We start from the raw sequence: 18,942 nt of genomic DNA on the forward strand, positions 1-18,942 counted from the left end.
GTCGAAGGCGAGATAAGATGGGCAAGGAGGAGAGGGCGATAAGGGCGTGCGCGAATAGCATACGGATAAAGACGTGGCCTCTAAAGATAGGCACCTCAAGAAGCACACCGCAAGAAGCGCGTGACTATTGAGCGACCCATGCTGAACGATGCCAGTCCCGGCAACACTGGTGTTGTGACGAGTGTTTTGCAGACCACCAGTCTCTCATTGCTTGCGCTGCCCTCTCTGCTCCTCTCTCGCCTGCGCATCACACTGGACACCCCCCCACTCTTTAGCACACAAAATCATGGAAAGCAATGACTATGCATTTTTGATCAGGTATTCACTCTAGGGGACCACCTGACGGGAATTGCCCCAACAGAGACACTAGTACACAGTGTGTGTGGCACGGCCATGAGGCGAGCGTTATTCGAAGTCAAAGACGGGACGCATTTACTCGTCGTCCTCCTCGTCCTCATCCTCGTCCTCATCCTCGTCCTCCTCATCCTCCTCCTCGCGCTGAGACTCGAGCACGGCAACAGCGATACGGTCAAGGTCACGCATACCGTCCTGGGAGATGCGGCGGCCGCCCTTGGGGTTGTGCTCGAGCACACCAATCTGCTCGAGGCTCTGCAGCACCTTGCGCTGCACCGAGCCCGAGGCGGGGCTGTGGTGCGACGGGCGGGTGCCGCGGTTCTTGGGGCCACCGTGGAGCTTCTGGAGAGCGCCGACACCGACCGACTTGCGCAGATAAACGTGGCGCGCGAGAGCGGCAGCGCGCACGTAGTACCAGTCAGGGTCGTAAGGAGCGAGCTCCTTGTAAGCACCGGTCTTGACAATGTCGACCCAGGTGGGGATCTCGAGCTTGCCTAGTAAGTGTAAGTATGCTGCGCAAGGAAAATCAAGGCGTGCGCGCCATGGGTGTGTTGGACACCAGGTCGACGACACGCCTCTGCTCATACGTACCGGACCGCTTCAGGTGCTGGGCATAGGCGTTGATGAACTGCGCTGCGTCGACGTCGCGAACGCTGTTTCGTGGTCAGTAAACCTGCTCCTGCGACACGCGCGATACGTACTTGGGCATATTGGCAAGCGTACGAAGAAGAGCTGGATGGGCACGAGGCAGCAGGACACGCCTGCGTGCGAAAAGGCACGGATTCGGCCGAAATGCTAGCGTGCGAACTTGGTAGAAAACTATATGGATCGACATGTGATATGTGGAGGTTACAACACGTGGGGGGCAGTCCTGGTGGTCAGTGCGCCGTGCGTACCAAGAAAAGTCGCGGAACTCGGCCTGGTCCTGCGCGGAGAACACGCTGTGGACGGGGGTGAGGGTCGGTTTTTCGCTTGTGAACTGGGGTAAGTTATACGACGTACCTCGGTGTCGAACCATGTAGTGTCGCTTGCGTTCTTCAGTGTCGGACAGAAGGGCGGGGGGACGCGCTTGTGCAGCAGATCGTCCCAGTTGATGTCGCGGAAGAAGGGATGCGCCTTGACTTCCTCGGCGTCCGAGGGGCCCGCACCCAGACGGCGCGAGGGGTCGCGCGTAAGGAGGCGCTGCAGAAGCGAGACCGACTCGCGCGGCATCTGGATGGGGTACAGCGGCTCGTCCTCGAGAATTGCGTCAAAGATCTCGTCCTCGTCATCGCCGCGGAACGGCGCCTGGCCGAGGAGCATCTCGTAGAGCAGAATACCAAACGCCCACCAGTCGACCGCACGGCCGTAGCGCTGCTCGAGCAGAATCTCGGGCGCCATAAACTCGGGCGTACCACAGAAGGTGCTCGTTGTGTTTCCGTACCACATGCCTTCCTTGCACAGACCATAGTCGGCAATCTTGACGTGGCCATCGAGCGTAAGCATGATGTTGTCCAGTTTCAGGTCGCGGTAGATAATACCGTGCTTGTGGAAGTACTCGAGTGCCAGCAGCACCTCGGCGGCATAGAACTTGGCGCGGTGCAAGTTGAACTGCTCGCGCTGGATGTGCAACATGAGATCACCGCCGCTCACGTACTCCATCACAAAGTAGACGCGTGTCTCGGTCTGGAAGCACGAGTGCAAGCCAAGCAGGAAGGGGTGCTTCTCGCGCGCCGCCGTCAAAAAGACGCGCTTCTCGGAGCGGGTGCTGTCGATTTCGTCGTTCTCGATAATAAACTCCTTCTTGAGCACCTTGATGGCAAAGAGGCTGCCAGTCTGCTTCTCCTCGGCAAGCATGACCTTGCCAAAGTTACCTTTACCGAGCACAGAGAGGAAGTTGAAATCATTCAGCGTAACCTTGCGCTGCGACGAGACAGGCATCGGCGAGGTGCTCGACGCGGGCGGGGCAGTGGCCTGCTGCACGACCTTGTGCGGCGACGCGACCATGCCGCTGCTCTGCGCGACCGCAGGCACGATCGGCGCAGCGGCCGCGGGCGCCGCGACAGGCGCGGTCGGCAGCGGCACGCGCGCGGCCGGCGCCTGAGCCACCGGCGCGACGGGCTGCGGCGCGGGCGCGGGCTGGGGCAGCGGACGAGGCGGCTTGACAGACGTCGCGCTGCCGGGCGACGGCTGCGGCATCGGTGCGGGCGGCGTCACGGCAACGGCGGGCGTCGCCGTGCCCGTGCCCGAGGGGCCCAGGTTCATGGCCTGCATGTCCTGAGCGAGGGGGCGCGGCGCCGGCGTGTGCGGAGCGCTCGTGCGCTCGGCCTGCATGGCCGGGGGCGTCTGTGCGATCGGCAGTGTCGCTGCGGCCTCGGCGGGTGTCTTGTGCATCGGCGAGCGGTTCGTCTGGCGGTCCTTGTTGATCGTCGCAATGTTGCTCAACAGCTGGTTCGCCATCTCCATCGACATGCCGCAAAAGTCGGGGACGAGGTGCGCGCAGTCCGCGTGGCACGTCTGGTCGCACTCCTGGCACTTGCGGTTCGTGCGGCGGCCGAGCGGCAGCATGTAGCCACAGTGGCAGCACCAGTTTGCGCCGAGGTTCGTAAACGGCTCCCAGCGGTGAGGGATACGGTGGTTGAGCTTCATCTCGTCGCGGTCGGATTCGAGGTTGCTCTTGCTGATGCACTTGGTGACGACCTTTTGCGCGCACTTGCGGTGGCACGTATAGTTGCAGTCCTGGCACTGGCTGCCGGCCGCATTGAGCAAGATCTCACCACAGAGCGCACAGCGGATCATCTGGTAGAACTGGCGGGGGGCAAACTTGTGGCCGTTGACCTCAGACACCTCGTCGCGGCGCTTGCGCAGCGCACCCTGGCGCCCGAGGCGCGCGTCGTACGGGCGCTTTTGCACGTTTTGCTTCACAAAGTTGAGGGTCAGGAGGATGGCACCGGTCGGCTCGACGGCGAACCAGCCATCGACGCCCGAGTCGACGGGGGTCGTCGAGACCAGCTGGCCGGCGGGCGTGTTGTAAAACGCGTCGCTGCCCGAGCCCTGCACCGGTGCAGAGGGCTCCTGGCGCATGCGGTCCGCCGTCACCCACTCGCCGCCCTGGCCATTCGGCGCGGGAAGCGACGGGCTGCCTTCTGGGCCGCCGACCTGGCCAAACTTTTTCTTGCGCAGCTGCTCGACCACGTCCGAGATCTTGATCCAGACCAAGCCGACCGGTACGGGCTGCGTAGAGCCCACGCGGTCGTACACCACGAGCTCGATCTCGTTCGCATTGTCGACCGGCAGCCGGAAGTCTTCGTTCCACTGGTCGACGCGCGACATGTGCGTCTGCACGCGCTCCGTGTCCTCGATCTTGAGCGCGACGTACGATTCACGCACGCTGCGCACACCGCTGGGGATCGGTGCATGGTCGACGTCCTTCACCGCCTTGATCGAGACACTGAGCGTACCCGTCTGGGGCTTGCGCGCGCGGCGGTTCGCATACGGATTCTCGACGTTCTGTGCTTCGTTCATCACATCGAGCTGCTTGTAGCGCTTGAGCGCCTGCTGGATAAGCACCATCTTGCTGGCGCTCTCGGCGTAACGGCTCTCGGCATCGCTGTGGCTGCGGCGGTCGCCTTCGGCCTGGTATAGCTTGGCGATCTTTTCAAAGCCTTGCTTATACTGCTTCTCCAGCTGCAGCTTGTGCTCGAGCTGGTTCACCATGCGCGAGATCTTGGCGCTCGTAAGGGGCGTGTCGTACTTGATCAGGTCCAGGTTTGTATAGTTGCGACGCGCGGCTGTCGTGTCGCGGTTCAGCGGCGCAACATCTGCGGGGGCAGGCGCATCCGGCACACTCCCGGGCACGCCAAACGTATTGAGCGCTCCAGCGCGATACGCAGCACTGCTGTCGATCGGGTATCCGGGCATCGGCTGCCCCGACAGGCGGCGCGAGGAGCCGGACATCACCGACGTGTCCGGCGTCACCGTGTCGCCCGACGCAAGGCTCGCACGCGATGGCTGCGTGCTCGGCAGCTGCGTCGAAACCATTGACGGCGCGCCGCCGTCGACCGAGCTGCGGGTCTGCAGCGACTGCAGGCTCTCCTCGAGATAGGAAATGGTCTGCTGGGAGTTCCGGATGTTGGACTCCGCCTGCCTAATCACATCCTGGTTCGGTGTCGCATTCCTGAGGGCCTGGAAACCCTCAATCATACGGTGTTGCTTGTGGATGCGCGCTTGCACATCCTCAATCTTACTCAACGTGTCCTGCGTTAGTGGCAACACGTACCGACATGGCGTATCGCTTGCCCTGACACCAACGTCACTTGTGCAATGTGCCTAGCACACAAACTCCACGCTCCTAGCAACAAGTGGGACTCACGCGCAACTTCCGCGCACGTTCCGTGGTGGACAAACAGGGACCGCCCCACAGCGCCAACGCCCGCGCCCGCTTACGCACGAGCGCTGCTCGCCCTTCGGCCGAACAAGTGTCGTGCGGCAGTCGGTCGAGGGTATGCTGTTCGCCACGCACGTAGACAGCACCGCGGTTCACGCCGAATGCACCGTAGAATACCACACGCATACGCATCACAGAACGCATTTAGATAGGGAGGGGGGAGGGAGGGAGTGCAGTGAGCCGCACGCGCCGTGCACGGTCGTCGTGACATACACGTGCACGGTCGAGGACGACACACAGACGGTTCCCCTGGCTACGCTAGCAGCGAGCGGCCTCGCTGAGGACATGCACCGCTTTTTGTTGGTGGTACGTCGATGTGCTTACCAGAATGGCGAACGTTTGAATGTGCGTACGTGCTGCGCAGGCGCGCCTAGCACGAGTGCAGTGCCCATGCTGCGCACGTCCGGCCTGCCTAGGCAAGACAACGCCGAGGGGGTACGTGGCACACCTTCTAATCGGGATGCATTGGCTTGTACGTCGCGCGGCTGACCAGTCTACCTTGTCCTGGCCGACTCGCCCACCGTGCTTGGCACGTGGCCCGTGCGAATTAACTTGCGCTTGACATGGCGAGCAAGGGAAGGCGGCGGCGCACGCCTACGAGCATCGCTCAGTGCACGGCGCCTAGGTACGCCACTCGCGGCACTGCATGCCCAGCTCCTGACTCGGGCTTTTACCGAGCTGGTGTCGCGTGTCCCGGCGCTCCACGGAAACTATGCCAAGGTACGCCGCCTGTCTCATGCAGCGTATGCGCCGTGTACGTCCCCTGCTGGACAGCATGGCCGCAAGCGTGCACGACATCCAAAAGCATGCAAATCCCCGGACCATGCCGATGCGCGAGCCAAACGGCCGCTTTCTCAAGAAGCAGCGCCTGTCCAAAGCGGCCTGCTACGCCATGCTCCTGGGGGCCGACCGCCGCACAGCATCCCCTGCCTCGTTCCCTGTACGTGCCCCGCCTTATACAGCTTGAGCTATCCGCCAATGATTCGGACACAGACGCCCGCTTCGGACGCGTGCCGCCAGCATCGGCACCACTCCAAGCACCGGCACACTCGGACGAGGTCCTCCCGGCGCTCACGACCGATGCAACGTCGCCGCTCGAAGTGCCATCCAGCAACGTCCACATCTCTTCGGACTCGCAAGACTCGTGGGCGACGCCGCCCGAGCTAAGCTCGCCGTCACATAGACTTGGCCTACAGAACTAAGGGGGCCGCGGCCGGTTCGGGCGTGTCGATCGTAGCCAACTGGGGCCGTCGGATTTTGCAGGCTCACGCGATTCGCCCGGGGCGATCGGCGTGGGCCGCGGCGCCGTGGGCTTCTCTTTGGAGCGCGCGACAATCGCTGCCCACTTGCCAGGGCGCGCGGGCGTCGCACCAGGTATATTCTGGGGCGTCGCGCTGGGTATAGGTGCACGCGGAAGGGGCGTGCGGGGTGATTCGGGGGCAAGCGCCCCGGACGGTTTGGAAGGAAGGGACGCAGGGCGCTTTGCAGGGGCGTCTGCACGCGTTGTTGGATCGGAAGAGCGCTTGACAGGGACCGTCTGACCTGTCGAGGGCTTTGCAAGTGCCGCGGAGGTCGGAATGCTCTTGGCAGGCACGGTCGGCACGGCCGGGCGCGCCGCTGGCGCGGGCTTCGCCGGGGCTTTGCTAGGCAATGCAGGGCGCTTGGCCGGAATGCTGCCCGCTGCCCGCTGTCCATTCGGCTGCACGGCAGGCGGCGCGCGCGCGCGCTGTGCATCCACGGCTGGGCGCTCGTCGCGTTCTTGCCCGGGCCTTTCAGGCAGTGCGCGCGTAGGCATACGGAACGTGTCATTGCGCACCCGCACCGTGTGTCCCCGCTCACGCGCCTCGCGTACGAGGCGCTCCCACACCGGATTCGAATGCTCGAGCATTGTCGCGTCGCCCAGCACAAACATGTTGCTTCGCGCACGCGTCAGCGCAACGTTCAGGCGGCGCTGGTCGCCTAGGAAACCGATCGCGCCCCGGGCGTTGCTACGCACGCAGCTGAGCACGATAATGTCTTTCTCCTGGCCCTGGAATCCGTCGACGGTATTAAACGTCGCGTCGTCCACTGCCTCTGCGCCGTAGCGCGCACGAAAGAGGCTGCGCATCAGCGCGACCTGTGCCTTGTACATGGTAATGAAGCCGACACGTCCCGCGAGGCTCGACTTGGCGTGCGTCTGGAGCGAACCGTACAAGGCGATGGCCGCGTCGGCCTCGGCGCGGTTCACGAGCGAGTGTCCCCGTCCCATCTCCTCGCCCGAGGAGCGAATGTCGAGCATTCGAAAAGGCGCAAAGAGGGGGACAGTGTGCCACGGCTGCACCGTCCGCTTCGCCATCCCCTCGCCGTCCTGCAGTTGTCCGCCGTAAAAGGCCGCAGACGGAAAGAAGCTGATTGACGGGTGCATGCGGTACTGGATGCTGAGCAGGTACACGTTCTGCGGCGCCTGCTGGTACATGCGCACAAAGAGCGACTGTGAATAACCCAGCTGCTCGGCCTGCTGCGAGATCACCGTCGGCGGCAACTGTTTTGGGTCGCCTACCAGAATACAGCGCGTGCAGTTGTACCGCAACGGAATGAGTGTGCTCAGCTCGACCGCCTGCACGGCCTCGTCGATCACCACCGTGTCGAACTCCATAGGGTACAAGAGCTCGTGGCCTGCACCGGCCAGCGTCGCGCACACAATCTCGGCCTCGGACAGGACGTCGACGCGGACATGGTGCCGGCGCGCATCGCTCATCGACGTGTTCGACTTTTCCGAGCGGGCCAGCGACTCGTTCTCCTCGCGCGCCTCGAGGCGCTGGTCGGTGAGCAAGTTCAGCTCCGCCTGCAGCTGACGTGCGAGTACCTTGTCTTTGGCGCGGCTGAGCTCCTGCTCCTTTTGCGTCCATTGCTGCTCAATGTCCTGGAGCCGGCGGCGCGCTGCCTGCTGCTTTTGCGCCGAGTCCTGGCGCTGGCCCTGGCGGCGCTCAACGGCTGCCTCGAGTGTCGACTCGCGCACGGCAGGATTCACTGCGTCTTCACGGCCAATACGCACGAGCCGCGGCTGGATAAGGCGGCCGTCGACTTCGACACCGTGCTGGATACGCGCGACAATCTCGTCGATCGCTGCATTGCTCGGGGCACAGAGTAGCATCTTGGCAGGCACGCCTGAGCGGCCGCTGCGCCGCCGCTGCAAAAAGGTCGCGACGAGGGCCGAGATTGTCTTGGTCTTGCCTGTACCCGGCGGGCCCTGAATGAGCGAGAAGCCCGGCGTGCGCATTGCACCAACAATGGCATTCGCCTGCGGCGGATTCACACCAAACTTGCGCACGGCGGCCGCTTGGTCTGCCGCGCTGACCTCGGCGCGACGCGCAGCACGCGCTTGCAGAATATCCTCGGCGAGGCCCAGATCCGGCGCAGAAAGGAGCGCAGCGTACTCGCGGCGCAGCGTCACCAGGCTAAAGAGCTTGCCGAGCCGCCAGCGGTGCTCAGAACTTCCTGCAAGCTGTACGGCACGGCGCTGCAGCGGCGTCGTGGGATGGCACAGCAAAGACACACGCATATCGCGGCCCCGCCCCTCTACGCTCTGCACCTTCGCCAGAAGACGGATCGTTTCTTTTGCGTCGGACGTCTCGAGACACACGACATCGGCATCGCTTAGCGTCCACTTGGGCGGCGGCTGGACTTTACAGTCGAAGCGCACAAGCTCGTTGACCGAGCCGCCAACCGAGACACCAGCCGGCAGGAGATCTGCCGAGGCCAGCTCCTCGCGCGCTTGCTGGAACTGCGCCCAGCACTCTTTCAGGAAGAGTGCGCCGTACACGTCAATGTACTCGGAAGCGGTCGTAAATTTGGGAGGCACTGCGCGCGCATTAGTCGACAAAACTTCGCTGGCAAACGGCGGCGGCGCATCCGCGTCGCAGTCCATGTCCCACGCGAGGATGCAGCGGTGCAGCTCGCTGTAGTCTGGCGACGCACGCAGGCGACGCAGGCGGCCGTCGTCGCGCGCTTTGCGCATGGTATTCTGCAGTGCACTGTCCTCCATGAGCACGACAGAGCGGCGCACCGGCGCTGCCGGCTTTTCCGGCTTGGGCTTGCGTGGCGACGCAAGGGCACCGAGGCCCGTCGTCTCTTCGTCGCTGCTCGACGAGTCTGTTGCCGATTCCGGCTCAGGGCGGGGGCGGGGCGGCGGCGCAATGACCGAGCCCGTGACGCTGCTCGTTGCAAGAGGCGCACGGGGCTCGTCCGCTTCAAACTGGCGTGTCGGCGCGTGGGGACGCCGTGCCGTGTTGCGCGTCTGCTGGAACTCGGAGCGCAGCTGCGACAGGCGGCTTGTGGGCCCTGGCTTTGGTGCCGGCTTCGGCACCTTTGGCGTGCTTTTGATCTGCGTCGCGGCGCGGAAAGGGTTCGGGCGCGGTGAGTCGCCGGTGAGGTCAACGACGTCGGCGCGAGGCGCAAACGATAGTGTCGCCTGCTTGAGCTTGCCTTTTGCGGGCGCCGGCACAGGCGCTCTACTCTCTTTCGGGAGCGCCAAAAACTCGTCGAGGAGCAGCTCGAGCTGCGCGGTGCTCAGGAGCGTCTTGCGCTCGGTCGCTGCGCTGATATCGATCTGCTGCGTGAGAAAGTCGACGGCGTGCTGCGTGACGTGCTGCGGGAGCGCCATGGATGCCTTGCTAAACGTCTGCACGACACGCCGGATATAGTCCGAGAGCTCCTGGAGCAGCTCTTTTTGGTTCAGGCGCAGCCAGCCGATGGCGCTGTCGAGTGGCATCGACAGCGCAGACACCACATCGTTCGACGTCCAGTGCGTGTCGCCGCTTGCGCCAAGCGCCGCCACGACTACCGATACGCGCTTGACCATGAAGGAAGCCAGCGCCGGCACGCGTGGCAGCCACGCAAGGAGCTCCTCACGCGCGACGCTGCGCGACCAATCCGGCACGCGCTGGAAGAGTAGCGCAAGGTCCTGCGACGCACGCTGCCACAGCGCGAGCGCCGGCGGCGGCGCATGGTCGCCAAGTGCCTCGACCGTGCCGCCGCTCGGGTGCCAGGCGACAAAGGGGAGGAAGAGGCCCATGTTGTGGTCGCAGAATACGTGCAAGAGGTCGTCGAGCGTGCCGAGAAAGAGCGGCGCGCCGTACGCGGCTGAGGGAAGGTGCTCGGCGACAAGCGCATACGTGCGCAGGAAGCGGTCGACACCCGACGCGGCCGCATTGGCGTCCTCGAGAAAGCGGCCGTGCAGCGTCTCGAAGTGCGTAAAGGTCATGCCGTGATCGACATCCGCAGTCGGCTGCGCACCCGAGCGAATACGGGGCGATTCAGACGCGTACAAGAAAGGAAGGACGTCGACACATTTGCCGAGCACAGCGTCCCAAGCGACACGCGCACCCTGGCTCGAGGCCGTGCCGAATTCCTCGCTGATCGTTGCCATAGCATGACGTGTCTGGACGACAGCAGCTAGCATCTGCGCCGCGTACGCGTCGTAGGCCGACGCCTCGCCCTGGTCCATCGCCCGCTTCGGCGCGAGGGCGTCGGCTACTGGGGCCGGATAGAAGAGCGATGCGATGGAAACGGCACGCACAAAGTACAGGCCCAGGAACGTCACCTGCGACTCGTCGCTGCACAGCGCCAGTGCACACTCATGCCACAGACTTGCAGCGATCGAGGGGCCGTGCACCGTGCCGCCGTACTCGGCCGCGACCTGGCTGTAGAGGCGCTCGTCCGTGTGGCGATCCAAGTGCGAGCTCTGCAGGAACTTTTTTCGCACTGCCAGCACGCTTTTGGCGGTACTCGGGAGCGCGAGGCACGCATTCGCCGCCTTGATCGCGTCGTGCGCGAGGGCGAGGCCGACCGTGCGCAAAAGGCGTGTGTGTGCGGCGCCGGCCGCCAGCAGCGGCGTCGCGTACAGGTCCAAAACAGTGCATACACTCGTGTCGCCCTTGAGGCGCGCGAGAGGCGGCGCACTGGGGCTCAGCGTCACATTCAGCGCGTGCTCGACGCGGCGCTCGAGCAAGAGCGCGCCGAGGGTTCGGTAACGGCGCCGGACGCCGCCCTGCTCGTGCGGCTGCTGCCGCGACTCGAGGAGATAGTGCATGAGCAATTTGAGGGCATGGTCGTATGCCTGCGCGAGGTAGGTGTGCACGGACTCGAGGTATAAGGTAAAGAAGACATAGAGTCCTTCGGGGCTCGCACTGTCCAGCCCCGGATTTTCCAAGAGGCTCGTCAGCAACGGCACTGGCAGCCGCCGTGTCGTTGCCTGTGTATCCCAGAGCTCGGACGGAGGACAGTGTAGTAGGAGCGAGGTCAGGACATGGACTACCGGCCCCAGCGGCGCCTCAGGCTCGTGCGCATACGGCAGGATCCGAGCCGCCACAGCCGCACACGCGACTGGACTACTCAGAGACCCAGCGAGCTCCTTCCACGTAGCCTCTTCCTTGCCGTTGGACGCGGCAATCGCGTCGAGGTGGCGCACGGCGATGTGAGACGTGTCGCCTTCCTCGCGCTTTTTGGTGCGCACCTCGAGTGCATCGAGGTACGGCGCGGCGACAGCGTCGCCATCGAGCGCAAACGCCTGCTCAACCGACTGGCAGTAGGCCAGCGCAGGCTGGAGCCCAAGAGGGACTTGCGCGACGAGCGCAGCGTCGAGCCACGGCATCGCCCCGCGTCGTGGCAAAGAGCGCGTCACTTTTTCTCCACGTGAATCTCCACTTTGTGCGGAGCTTCGATGGCGCACGCGTCAGACATGGCGGCGGAGAATGGCGCGCGTGCGGACGCGCCGCGCACAGACGACCTGAGCATGCTTGCTCCCGATGCAGCAGAAAAGATTGAGCAGGGGATTTCGTACAAAAAGGTCGGCAACGAGGCGTTCCTAAAGAAGGACTACGTGGGGGCGCTGCGGTCGTACCATTTTGCTGGTCTTGTACGTCGCGCCACTAACCCAGTACCTTGCCGGTCTCGACCAGACACCCGCCACAGGGTTGTCTGCGCAGGCAAGGCCCGCAGCGCAGAGCCAAGGCGGTGGCGTACGCACCGACCACCGCGAGCTGAGCCAAGTGCGCTCAAACGTACGTCGTGGGGCTGACCCAGATGGCCGCGTGTTATTTGCAGCTTGGCCGGTATCACCGCGCGGTCGAAGCGTGTAATCAAGCCCTTGCGCTCGATGCGCGCAACGTCAAGGCGATGTACGTCGCGAAGCTGACCCAGTTTCCGGAAAGCGCAGGCTCTGCGTAAAGGCGTGAGTGTGTTTGCGGCACACACATGGCTCGAATCTGATACGGCGCGGCCGTTCCTGAACGATCCTGCGTTCCAAAAAGAGCTGGAAGTGATTCAGGGCGTGGTCCGCGAGCACGAAAAGAAGAGCGCGGCGGCGATGCGTGGTTTTTTGTCCAAATAACGGTTGTAGAATAGATTACGATGTGATAGGAGACCGTTCGTGGCGGGAGGAGTGGGATAACTGATACGAGCGTGCGGCACGGCCGTGAGGTAAAGACCGAAGCGAGGCGCGTGCGCAACGCATGAGACGTGACGAGAGCGCATTGGATTCATGCTAGAGCTCCCGAATGTACCTGCTTACATCCGTAGTACGACCTAAACTCGTACGCCTTGCACCGATTTACGTTAATGTGATCCGTTCATTGGTAAACGAGCAAAGTGCGCCTGGCACTCCCCCAAAGAAGGTCAGTTTGCTTCTCTGCCCAACTCGGCAGTACGCCGCCAGCTGCTTTCCTATCTCGCACGCCTCATCCTTACACATAACTATGCCCCTCGGGTAGCACATACACTTCCTATAGAACCCTTTGTTCCTCTCCTTCCGCTCTCATTCGCACGCTGCCCCGCAGCGCACGGACGTCAGAGGAATTATTTCCTGTCCCGTGCGCAACGCCACGACAAATGCTGTGGCTGTCGCATACGCACGCTGCGTCGGCGAGCGTCGCGGCCGTGCGGCTCGACCACTGGCTGCCAGATGGGCCGTGCCTATGCGTCGCTCAGCACGCGAGCCTTGCGTTTTACGCCTTGTCCGAAGGGCGCGCGAGCCGCGACACGAGCTACATAAACCGGCCGCTGGCCTGTGTCCAGCGTGTGCCGCTGCGTGCGCGCATCATTGCGATCGATGTCGTGCGCTCTTTGTCGAAGGACGAATCCGACCGTATTCTGATCCTCACGGACCACCCTGTGCCCCGACTGCTGGTCCTGCGCCGAGGAGCGACAGAAGCCGACGATGCACGCCCGAATCCATGGGCCGACATCTCGACCGAGGCCTCGCTCGTGCTGCAGGATGCGGTGCGCTCGCCTGCCGAGCTTGGTCTGGGCCTTTGCACGGAGCCGGCGCTGGATCTGCGCCTCGCATCAGGTAGCCGCCCAGGACGCTGGGCAGCGACACACACACACACTGGGCAGATGCGTATGATTCCGATCGAAGAGAGCGTGCCGCCAGTGCACACCGAGCTGGCATTCAATGCTCGGTACGTCGTCCTACTGACGCAGCCTTCCCCACGTCGTCCTGCTCTCTAGCACCTTTCTTGCTCCGCGCGACGCCGATGCGCAGGCCGTCGTGGCCCTCTTGGGCATCTCGAGCAAGCCGTCGCGCATCGCCGGTTTCGGCGAGCAGTGCATGCCTGTGCTCTCGTTCCACACACCGAACCCAGAGATGCAGCAGCTGGATCCCGTACCGTGGGGTGCGCCACGCACCGCGCCGCGCCCTGCAGAAGAGCCGAAGGAGGAAGCGCCCGCCCAGCGCCGTGGCCGCGAAAAGCGCCCGGCTGCCAGCGGGCGGAAACTCGATGCTGCAGCGCTGGACCGCCGTGAGCGTGAGTGGCTCCAAGACCCGGTTGTGCATGCCCACGTCCCCCTGCCTCAGGAAGACGCCTACGGCGCCCACCTCCTCTGTGCTGTGCCCGCGTTCGCAGGCGGTGGCGTGCTCGTATTTTGCGAAAAGAGCATCGTGTACGTCCCCCCACCCGCAGCGCCCCGCCGCTCTGCCAAAGCGAGCCGGAGCACGAAAGAAAAGCGGCGCATGAGCGCCGGCACCGACATTGCTTCTGGCGCACCGAGCGTGTCGCGCGCTACGCAAAAGCGCCGAAAAGTGCCAGAAAGCGACACGGATACATGCGTCGGCACAGTCGCGATGCAGATGCCCAAGCTTGTGCAGGTGCGCGCCGCCAAGTCTCTCTCGGTATGCGCCGCGACCGTCGTCGATGACGAGGACGAGCAAGGCACACTTCGTGTGCTGTTTAGCACGTCGGACGGACACATTTACACGCTATCTCTCTATTCACCTGGCGCACAAGGGCCGTGGGAGCCAACGTCGATCAAGATTGCGCGCGTCGGCGCCTCGTCCGTGCCGGCTGGTCCGCAAGGGCTGACGTACCTTGGCGAAGGCTTTGTGCAAATTAGCAGCGCGACCGGTGATGCAGTGCTGTTGCGCCTCGCTGGAGACGGCGTGACAGAGGCACACCGCTGGCCGAACCTCGGGCCTGTCGTGGACTTTGCTATGGACCATGGCGAAAGCGACCAGCTTGACCCTGTGCACCGCCGCGTGATTACGTGCAGCGGTGCAGGGCCAACATCGAGCCTGCGCATCTTTTGGAACGGTGTCGCGACGTCGGAGCTCACGCACCTCGCCGTGCCGCAGTGCCTGCGTGTCTCTGCGATCGATGCTGTTGGAAGCGATGTGCGCGAGACAAAGCTGCTTGCACTCCTCTTTGCGACACATACCAAGGTGGTCCAGTGTCACGGCCTCGTCGATACCTCGTCCACACTTGCCGAGCGAGGCGTCGCCCTCGACGAGCGTGCACTGCATGTTTGCACGCTTGCGTCGAGCGGCGGCGTGGCTTTTGTGCTAATTACGGCGCATGCTGTCTATGCCGTGTATGCGGACCGTGTCGTGCACTGGCCCTCGGAGCACGAAATTGTGGCTGCAGACGCGAACGAGCAGGGCAGTGTGCTTCTGGGGCTCGAAGGTGGCCGCCTCGTTCACCTTGGCATCCGCGAAAAAGGCATCTGTGTCGAACGCTCTACGACGGTTGACTCCGAGATCGCGTCGGTGTGCCTACCCGGCCCGTGCAGCGAGCCGGTGTGCGTCGTGGGCCTGTGGGAGCCGACCTCGTTTGCGCTCTGCACCTTCCCCGAGCTGGAGCCGGTTGCGATAAGCAAGAGCGACCAAACCTGCAGCGCGCTTCCGATTGCTCTCCTCGTCTATGCGCAGACAAATGACACGCCTACCTATATTCTTGCCGCACTGAGCTCGGGCGACGTGCTCGTACACACGCTGACTCGCTCGGAGCACCGCACAGCAGTGCGGCTCGTGCATACCCTGTCACTGGGCGGACGCCCTGCTGAGCTTGTTCCTTTTACCGCGGCGCCGCAGGCCATGGGCGGCATTTCCGGCGGGATTGTCGCCCTGGGTCAGCGCTCCTACATCCTCTTTCCCGAAGGCGACCGGCTGCGGTACAGCGCACTGCGGTATACGGACCTACGCAGTGCCGCGCCGCTCAGGCTTGCTTCGGACGCACGCCCCGTGCTGGCCTGCGTCGCCGCGGAAGGCGTGCGTGTCCTGTCGCTGGATAATCTGCACGAAAACGATATCCGAACGACCTCGTTGGATGGCGCACATGCGACGGCCATTGCCGAGTATGCGCCGGCGAAAGCGTATGCCGTCACGGCCTTTGCTGAAGAGAGCGGTGCCGAAGGCTCCGTGCGGTTGGTCAGCCGTACGGACCTGACCACGCTTGGCTCCTACACGCTGCTTAGGAACGAGCGCCCCAACTGTGTTGCATCAGTGACCCTCGATGGCACGCCCTACATTGTCGTCGGCACGGGCTTCCAGCGCGAGGACCAACTCGACACGGTGTCAGGCCGCCTGATGGGCTACCGGTGGGACGGTGAGCTGCAGGTCGTCTTTGCGCTTGATGTGCCGGGCAACGTGTACGGCGTCGCAGGCGTCGCAGGCATGCTGGTGGCCGCCGTAAACGCGCAGGTCAACACGTATGTCCTGGGCGACAAATCCCAAAAGCTGCGTGCGCTCGACGTGGTGTCGCGCTGGGGCTGCTCGTTCATTGCCAGCTGCCTTGCATGCAGCACGGAGGATGAGCACACTGTCGTGATTGGCGACGCAATGCGCTCGCTCACAGTGCTGTGGATCGGCGACGACGGCGAGATCACCGAGCTTGGACGCGATCTTGATCCCTACTGGACCACGGCCGTGGCACAGTACGATGCGGCACACCAGCAGTACCTCGGCTCCGACATTGCGATGAATATGTTTGTCGCTGGGCGTATACCGACCAAGGCGCAAGGGCAGTTCGGCCACGCGATGCGCCGCGTCTCGTGCTTCCACTATGGCGACATGGTCAACAAGCTCGTCCAGTCGCCTCTTGAGCTCGGGCGCCGCACGCACTTTTGTACGGCGGCCGGCGCACTTGGCGTCGTGTGCGAGGTCGAAGAAGAGGCCAGTGCGCTCTTGGATGCAGTGCAGCAGGCCATGGCGCAAGAGACAATTGTTCCTGGCGACATTCCCTGGGACGAGTGGCGCACATTGCGCACGGACCACCGCATCGCAGCGCCGACGCAGTTCCTGGACGGTGAGCTCCTTGCGCTGTTCCTAGAGTGCACGCTGCGCCAGCGCAGCCGGGTTGTCGCGGTAGCAAGCCACATCGCACGGCGCAAGCACGGTAGCTCCGCGCCGTCGATCACGGTCGACAGCGTGCTGCGTGCGCTGGATCGGCTCTCGGTGCATACGTAGCTATGTCTGTACATACACCGATCCGAGATTGTGCAAGACGCACGAAAGGCCGGTATGCGCGTCGCGGACGTGCAGCGCCCCGAGCGAGTGGCGCCCGGGCGTCACGGCACACAGGCCGAGTGTCGCGCTGGCCGTTGCGCCGGGAGCCATCGGACTGCGTTAGTCTAGGTACGTACCCCACATGCACTTCACTCACGTCCACCAGGAGGGCGCTCGGCGCAAGCGACGACGTGTCGCCCTCGGCAGCATCCCACGAGAGGATTGCCTCCATCGGCCGCGCGGCAACGTTGAACAGCTCGACATGGATGGTGAGCGTGCTGCAGCACGGCACCGAGGTCATTGCCTCGGACGTGGGGTGCTCTGGCACGACATGGATCGAGGCCAGGAGCGTGCGGTCCTCGGCGCCAGGCGCACGCTCTTCGCTGCGGCGCAGCGCGCCGTCCAGTGTCTCGGCGTGGAGGTCGCCACGGCCCCACGCATAGGCGTGGCGCTCGGCGCTGTGTCTCGGCGCAGGCGCCGCCGCAAACGGCGCGGGGCGCTCCGCGCGCCGTTTTGCTTCGTCGAGGTACGACATCGAGAGGGGGCTGGGGACACTCGCGGCCCGCGTGCTGCTCCTTTTTCGGTCCTTTGGGGGCGGCGCAGGGCCGGCCTTCTCGTGCACCGCATGCTGCGCGAGGGCGCTTGCCGTGTACTGCGCATCGCCTGCGACGAGTGGCTTGGGCTGCTCGACGAGCGGCGCGCTGTGCCGGCCGTCGTAGCCAGTTGCATCGAGCACGGCCGCAGTCGCAAGCAGACGCCGCTGCTGCTCGATCTGCACGGCACTCAGATCGATGGTGCCGTTCCACTGCGAGGCACACGTGCTTGCTTCGCCCGCGGTCTCGGTACGTGCCGGGGTGCCGCGCACGGAGACGCGCGCCTTTCTGCGGGGCGACCACTGGGCAAGGGCGCGCGCAAGCGCATCCGGCGCACCTTGAAGCTCCTCGAGGCGCGCCGAGTACAGCACATTGTGCTGTGCCCGCGGTTCGATGCGGATAGGAAACGTCGGCGCGTCGCGCTGCACGGCCTCTATGACCGGCGTGATGAGCTCGCTCGCGACGCTCCCGGCGCCGTCCGCCTCGAGCGGCTCGCCGAGTGTAATATCGAGCGCGTGCACAATGTACGCACAGCTCGGCAAGGTGCTCTCCAGCTCGACACTGAGCAGGAGCGAGCGGGGCGGCGTCGGCACGCCGGCGTCCTGGCCGACGACGTGCGCACGGCCCAGTGCGCGCATACGGACATAGAGCGTTGGGAGGACGTCGGTAAACGCCTCGGCATGGCGCGTGACGACGACAATGCCGGCTGCAGCCGCCGTCGCGACGTCCTGCGCCAGGACGCGGTCGTCGCTCCCCGGCGCCGGGACGGACGACTGGCGCCCCAGCGTTGGGCGCAAGCGCTCCTTGGAGCGCCCCAGTGTCGTGGCAAGCGGAGCGAGGGCAATATCTGCATCCGAAGCCATCGCCGCCGTTTCAATGTCTTTTGCACGCGCAAGGCCCTGGGACAGCGACACGGCCTGGCTCCACGGCGCGACGACCTCGACGCCCGTAGCGCGCGGCACGAGTACCGACAGCGGAAGGAGCCCGATTTTCGACGCAATGTGCCCGTGGCGCTGCTCTGCCGTCTCGTCCGGCACGGTGACGCCCTCGGTGAGCGTCGCGAGCAGGTCCACGTCGACAAAGTACGGGTCCGCAGAGGTGACCATGGTGTGCACTTCGCTCGACGTAAAGTGAAACGGCGTCTGCGGCGGCGGCGCGTCGATGCACGCCACAAGCTGCGCGAGGTCAATGCGCAGCTGCAAATCTGCGCGCAGATGCAAGCGCTCAATGCCCGGGTCGCCGTTGGGATAGGCTGCGTGAGTCTGGATACGTACCGACAAACACGTCACTCAGCCAATACACGCGCCATGCCTTGGCGTCGGCGTCGTACGAGACGCCGCTGGTATACGAGGGATCCGTCAGCGGAGTGCGTGACTCGCTCAGACCCCGCTCCGTGTCGTCGCGCAGGACAAAGTCGGCGTTCGACGCGCCGCCGTGCCATCGGCGCGTAAAGAGCGGCGCGCGCGACTCGTCGCTTTCGGCGTACGCGCCATGCAGCGAGATCTGCAGCGAACGCAGTAACGTCACCAAGAGCGGCGGCAGCCCTGCGCCGTCGCGCGCGAGCACCGACGCGCTCCCCTCTCCCCCCTCTGGCGGAGGAAGCTTGCTCGGCACGGCCGGCAGCGTGAGCACGAGCTGTGCGCGCACGAGCTCGTCGTAGTGCACCCCCCCCCGCCTTTCATCGTCGACCGGCAAACTCAATTCTGCACGGGACCCTACATAGAGCGCCGCAATGTCTGTGCACAGCGTCCGCGCCTCGCTCAGCGCGAGCGTGGGGCACAGCATCGCGGACAGAGTGGAGGTCGAATCCACGT

At 64.3% G+C, this 18,942-nt stretch overlaps 4 protein-coding genes across 4 annotated transcripts; 2 read left to right on the plus strand and 2 right to left on the minus strand.

Annotated features, from left to right (window-relative positions):
* Window positions 1-432: 432 nt before the first annotated feature.
* Window positions 433-4,618, minus strand: PKC1 (protein kinase C; the record flags this gene model as incomplete). Its single annotated transcript, XM_060265400.1, has 5 exons — window positions 433-848; window positions 946-1,007; window positions 1,251-1,279; window positions 1,357-4,590; window positions 4,613-4,618. The coding sequence occupies 5 exons, from the start codon at window positions 4,616-4,618 to the stop codon at window positions 433-435; spliced, it is 3,747 nt and encodes a 1,248-aa protein (XP_060121383.1).
* Window positions 4,619-11,480: 6,862 nt separating this feature from the next.
* MJAP1_001440 (uncharacterized protein) lies at window positions 11,481-12,149 on the plus strand (the record flags this gene model as incomplete). The annotated part of the gene is made up of 4 exons (XM_060265401.1): window positions 11,481-11,639; window positions 11,698-11,820; window positions 11,843-11,937; window positions 11,960-12,149. The coding sequence occupies 4 exons, from the start codon at window positions 11,481-11,483 to the stop codon at window positions 12,147-12,149; spliced, it is 567 nt and encodes a 188-aa protein (XP_060121384.1).
* Window positions 12,150-12,646: 497 nt separating this feature from the next.
* On the plus strand, window positions 12,647-16,496 carry MJAP1_001441 (uncharacterized protein; the record flags this gene model as incomplete). The annotated part of the gene is made up of 2 exons (XM_060265402.1): window positions 12,647-13,218; window positions 13,268-16,496. The coding sequence occupies 2 exons, from the start codon at window positions 12,647-12,649 to the stop codon at window positions 16,494-16,496; spliced, it is 3,801 nt and encodes a 1,266-aa protein (XP_060121385.1).
* On the minus strand, window positions 16,497-18,913 carry MJAP1_001442 (uncharacterized protein; the record flags this gene model as incomplete). The annotated part of the gene is made up of 3 exons (XM_060265403.1): window positions 16,497-16,650; window positions 16,673-18,380; window positions 18,403-18,913. 3 exons carry the CDS (start codon window positions 18,911-18,913, stop codon window positions 16,497-16,499), a joined length of 2,373 nt encoding a protein of 790 aa, XP_060121386.1.
* Window positions 18,914-18,942: the final 29 nt, after the last annotated feature.

Source organism: Malassezia japonica, chromosome 2 (genome assembly GCF_029542785.1).
Source record: "Malassezia japonica chromosome 2, complete sequence".
Classification (NCBI taxonomy): domain Eukaryota; kingdom Fungi; phylum Basidiomycota; class Malasseziomycetes; order Malasseziales; family Malasseziaceae; genus Malassezia; species Malassezia japonica.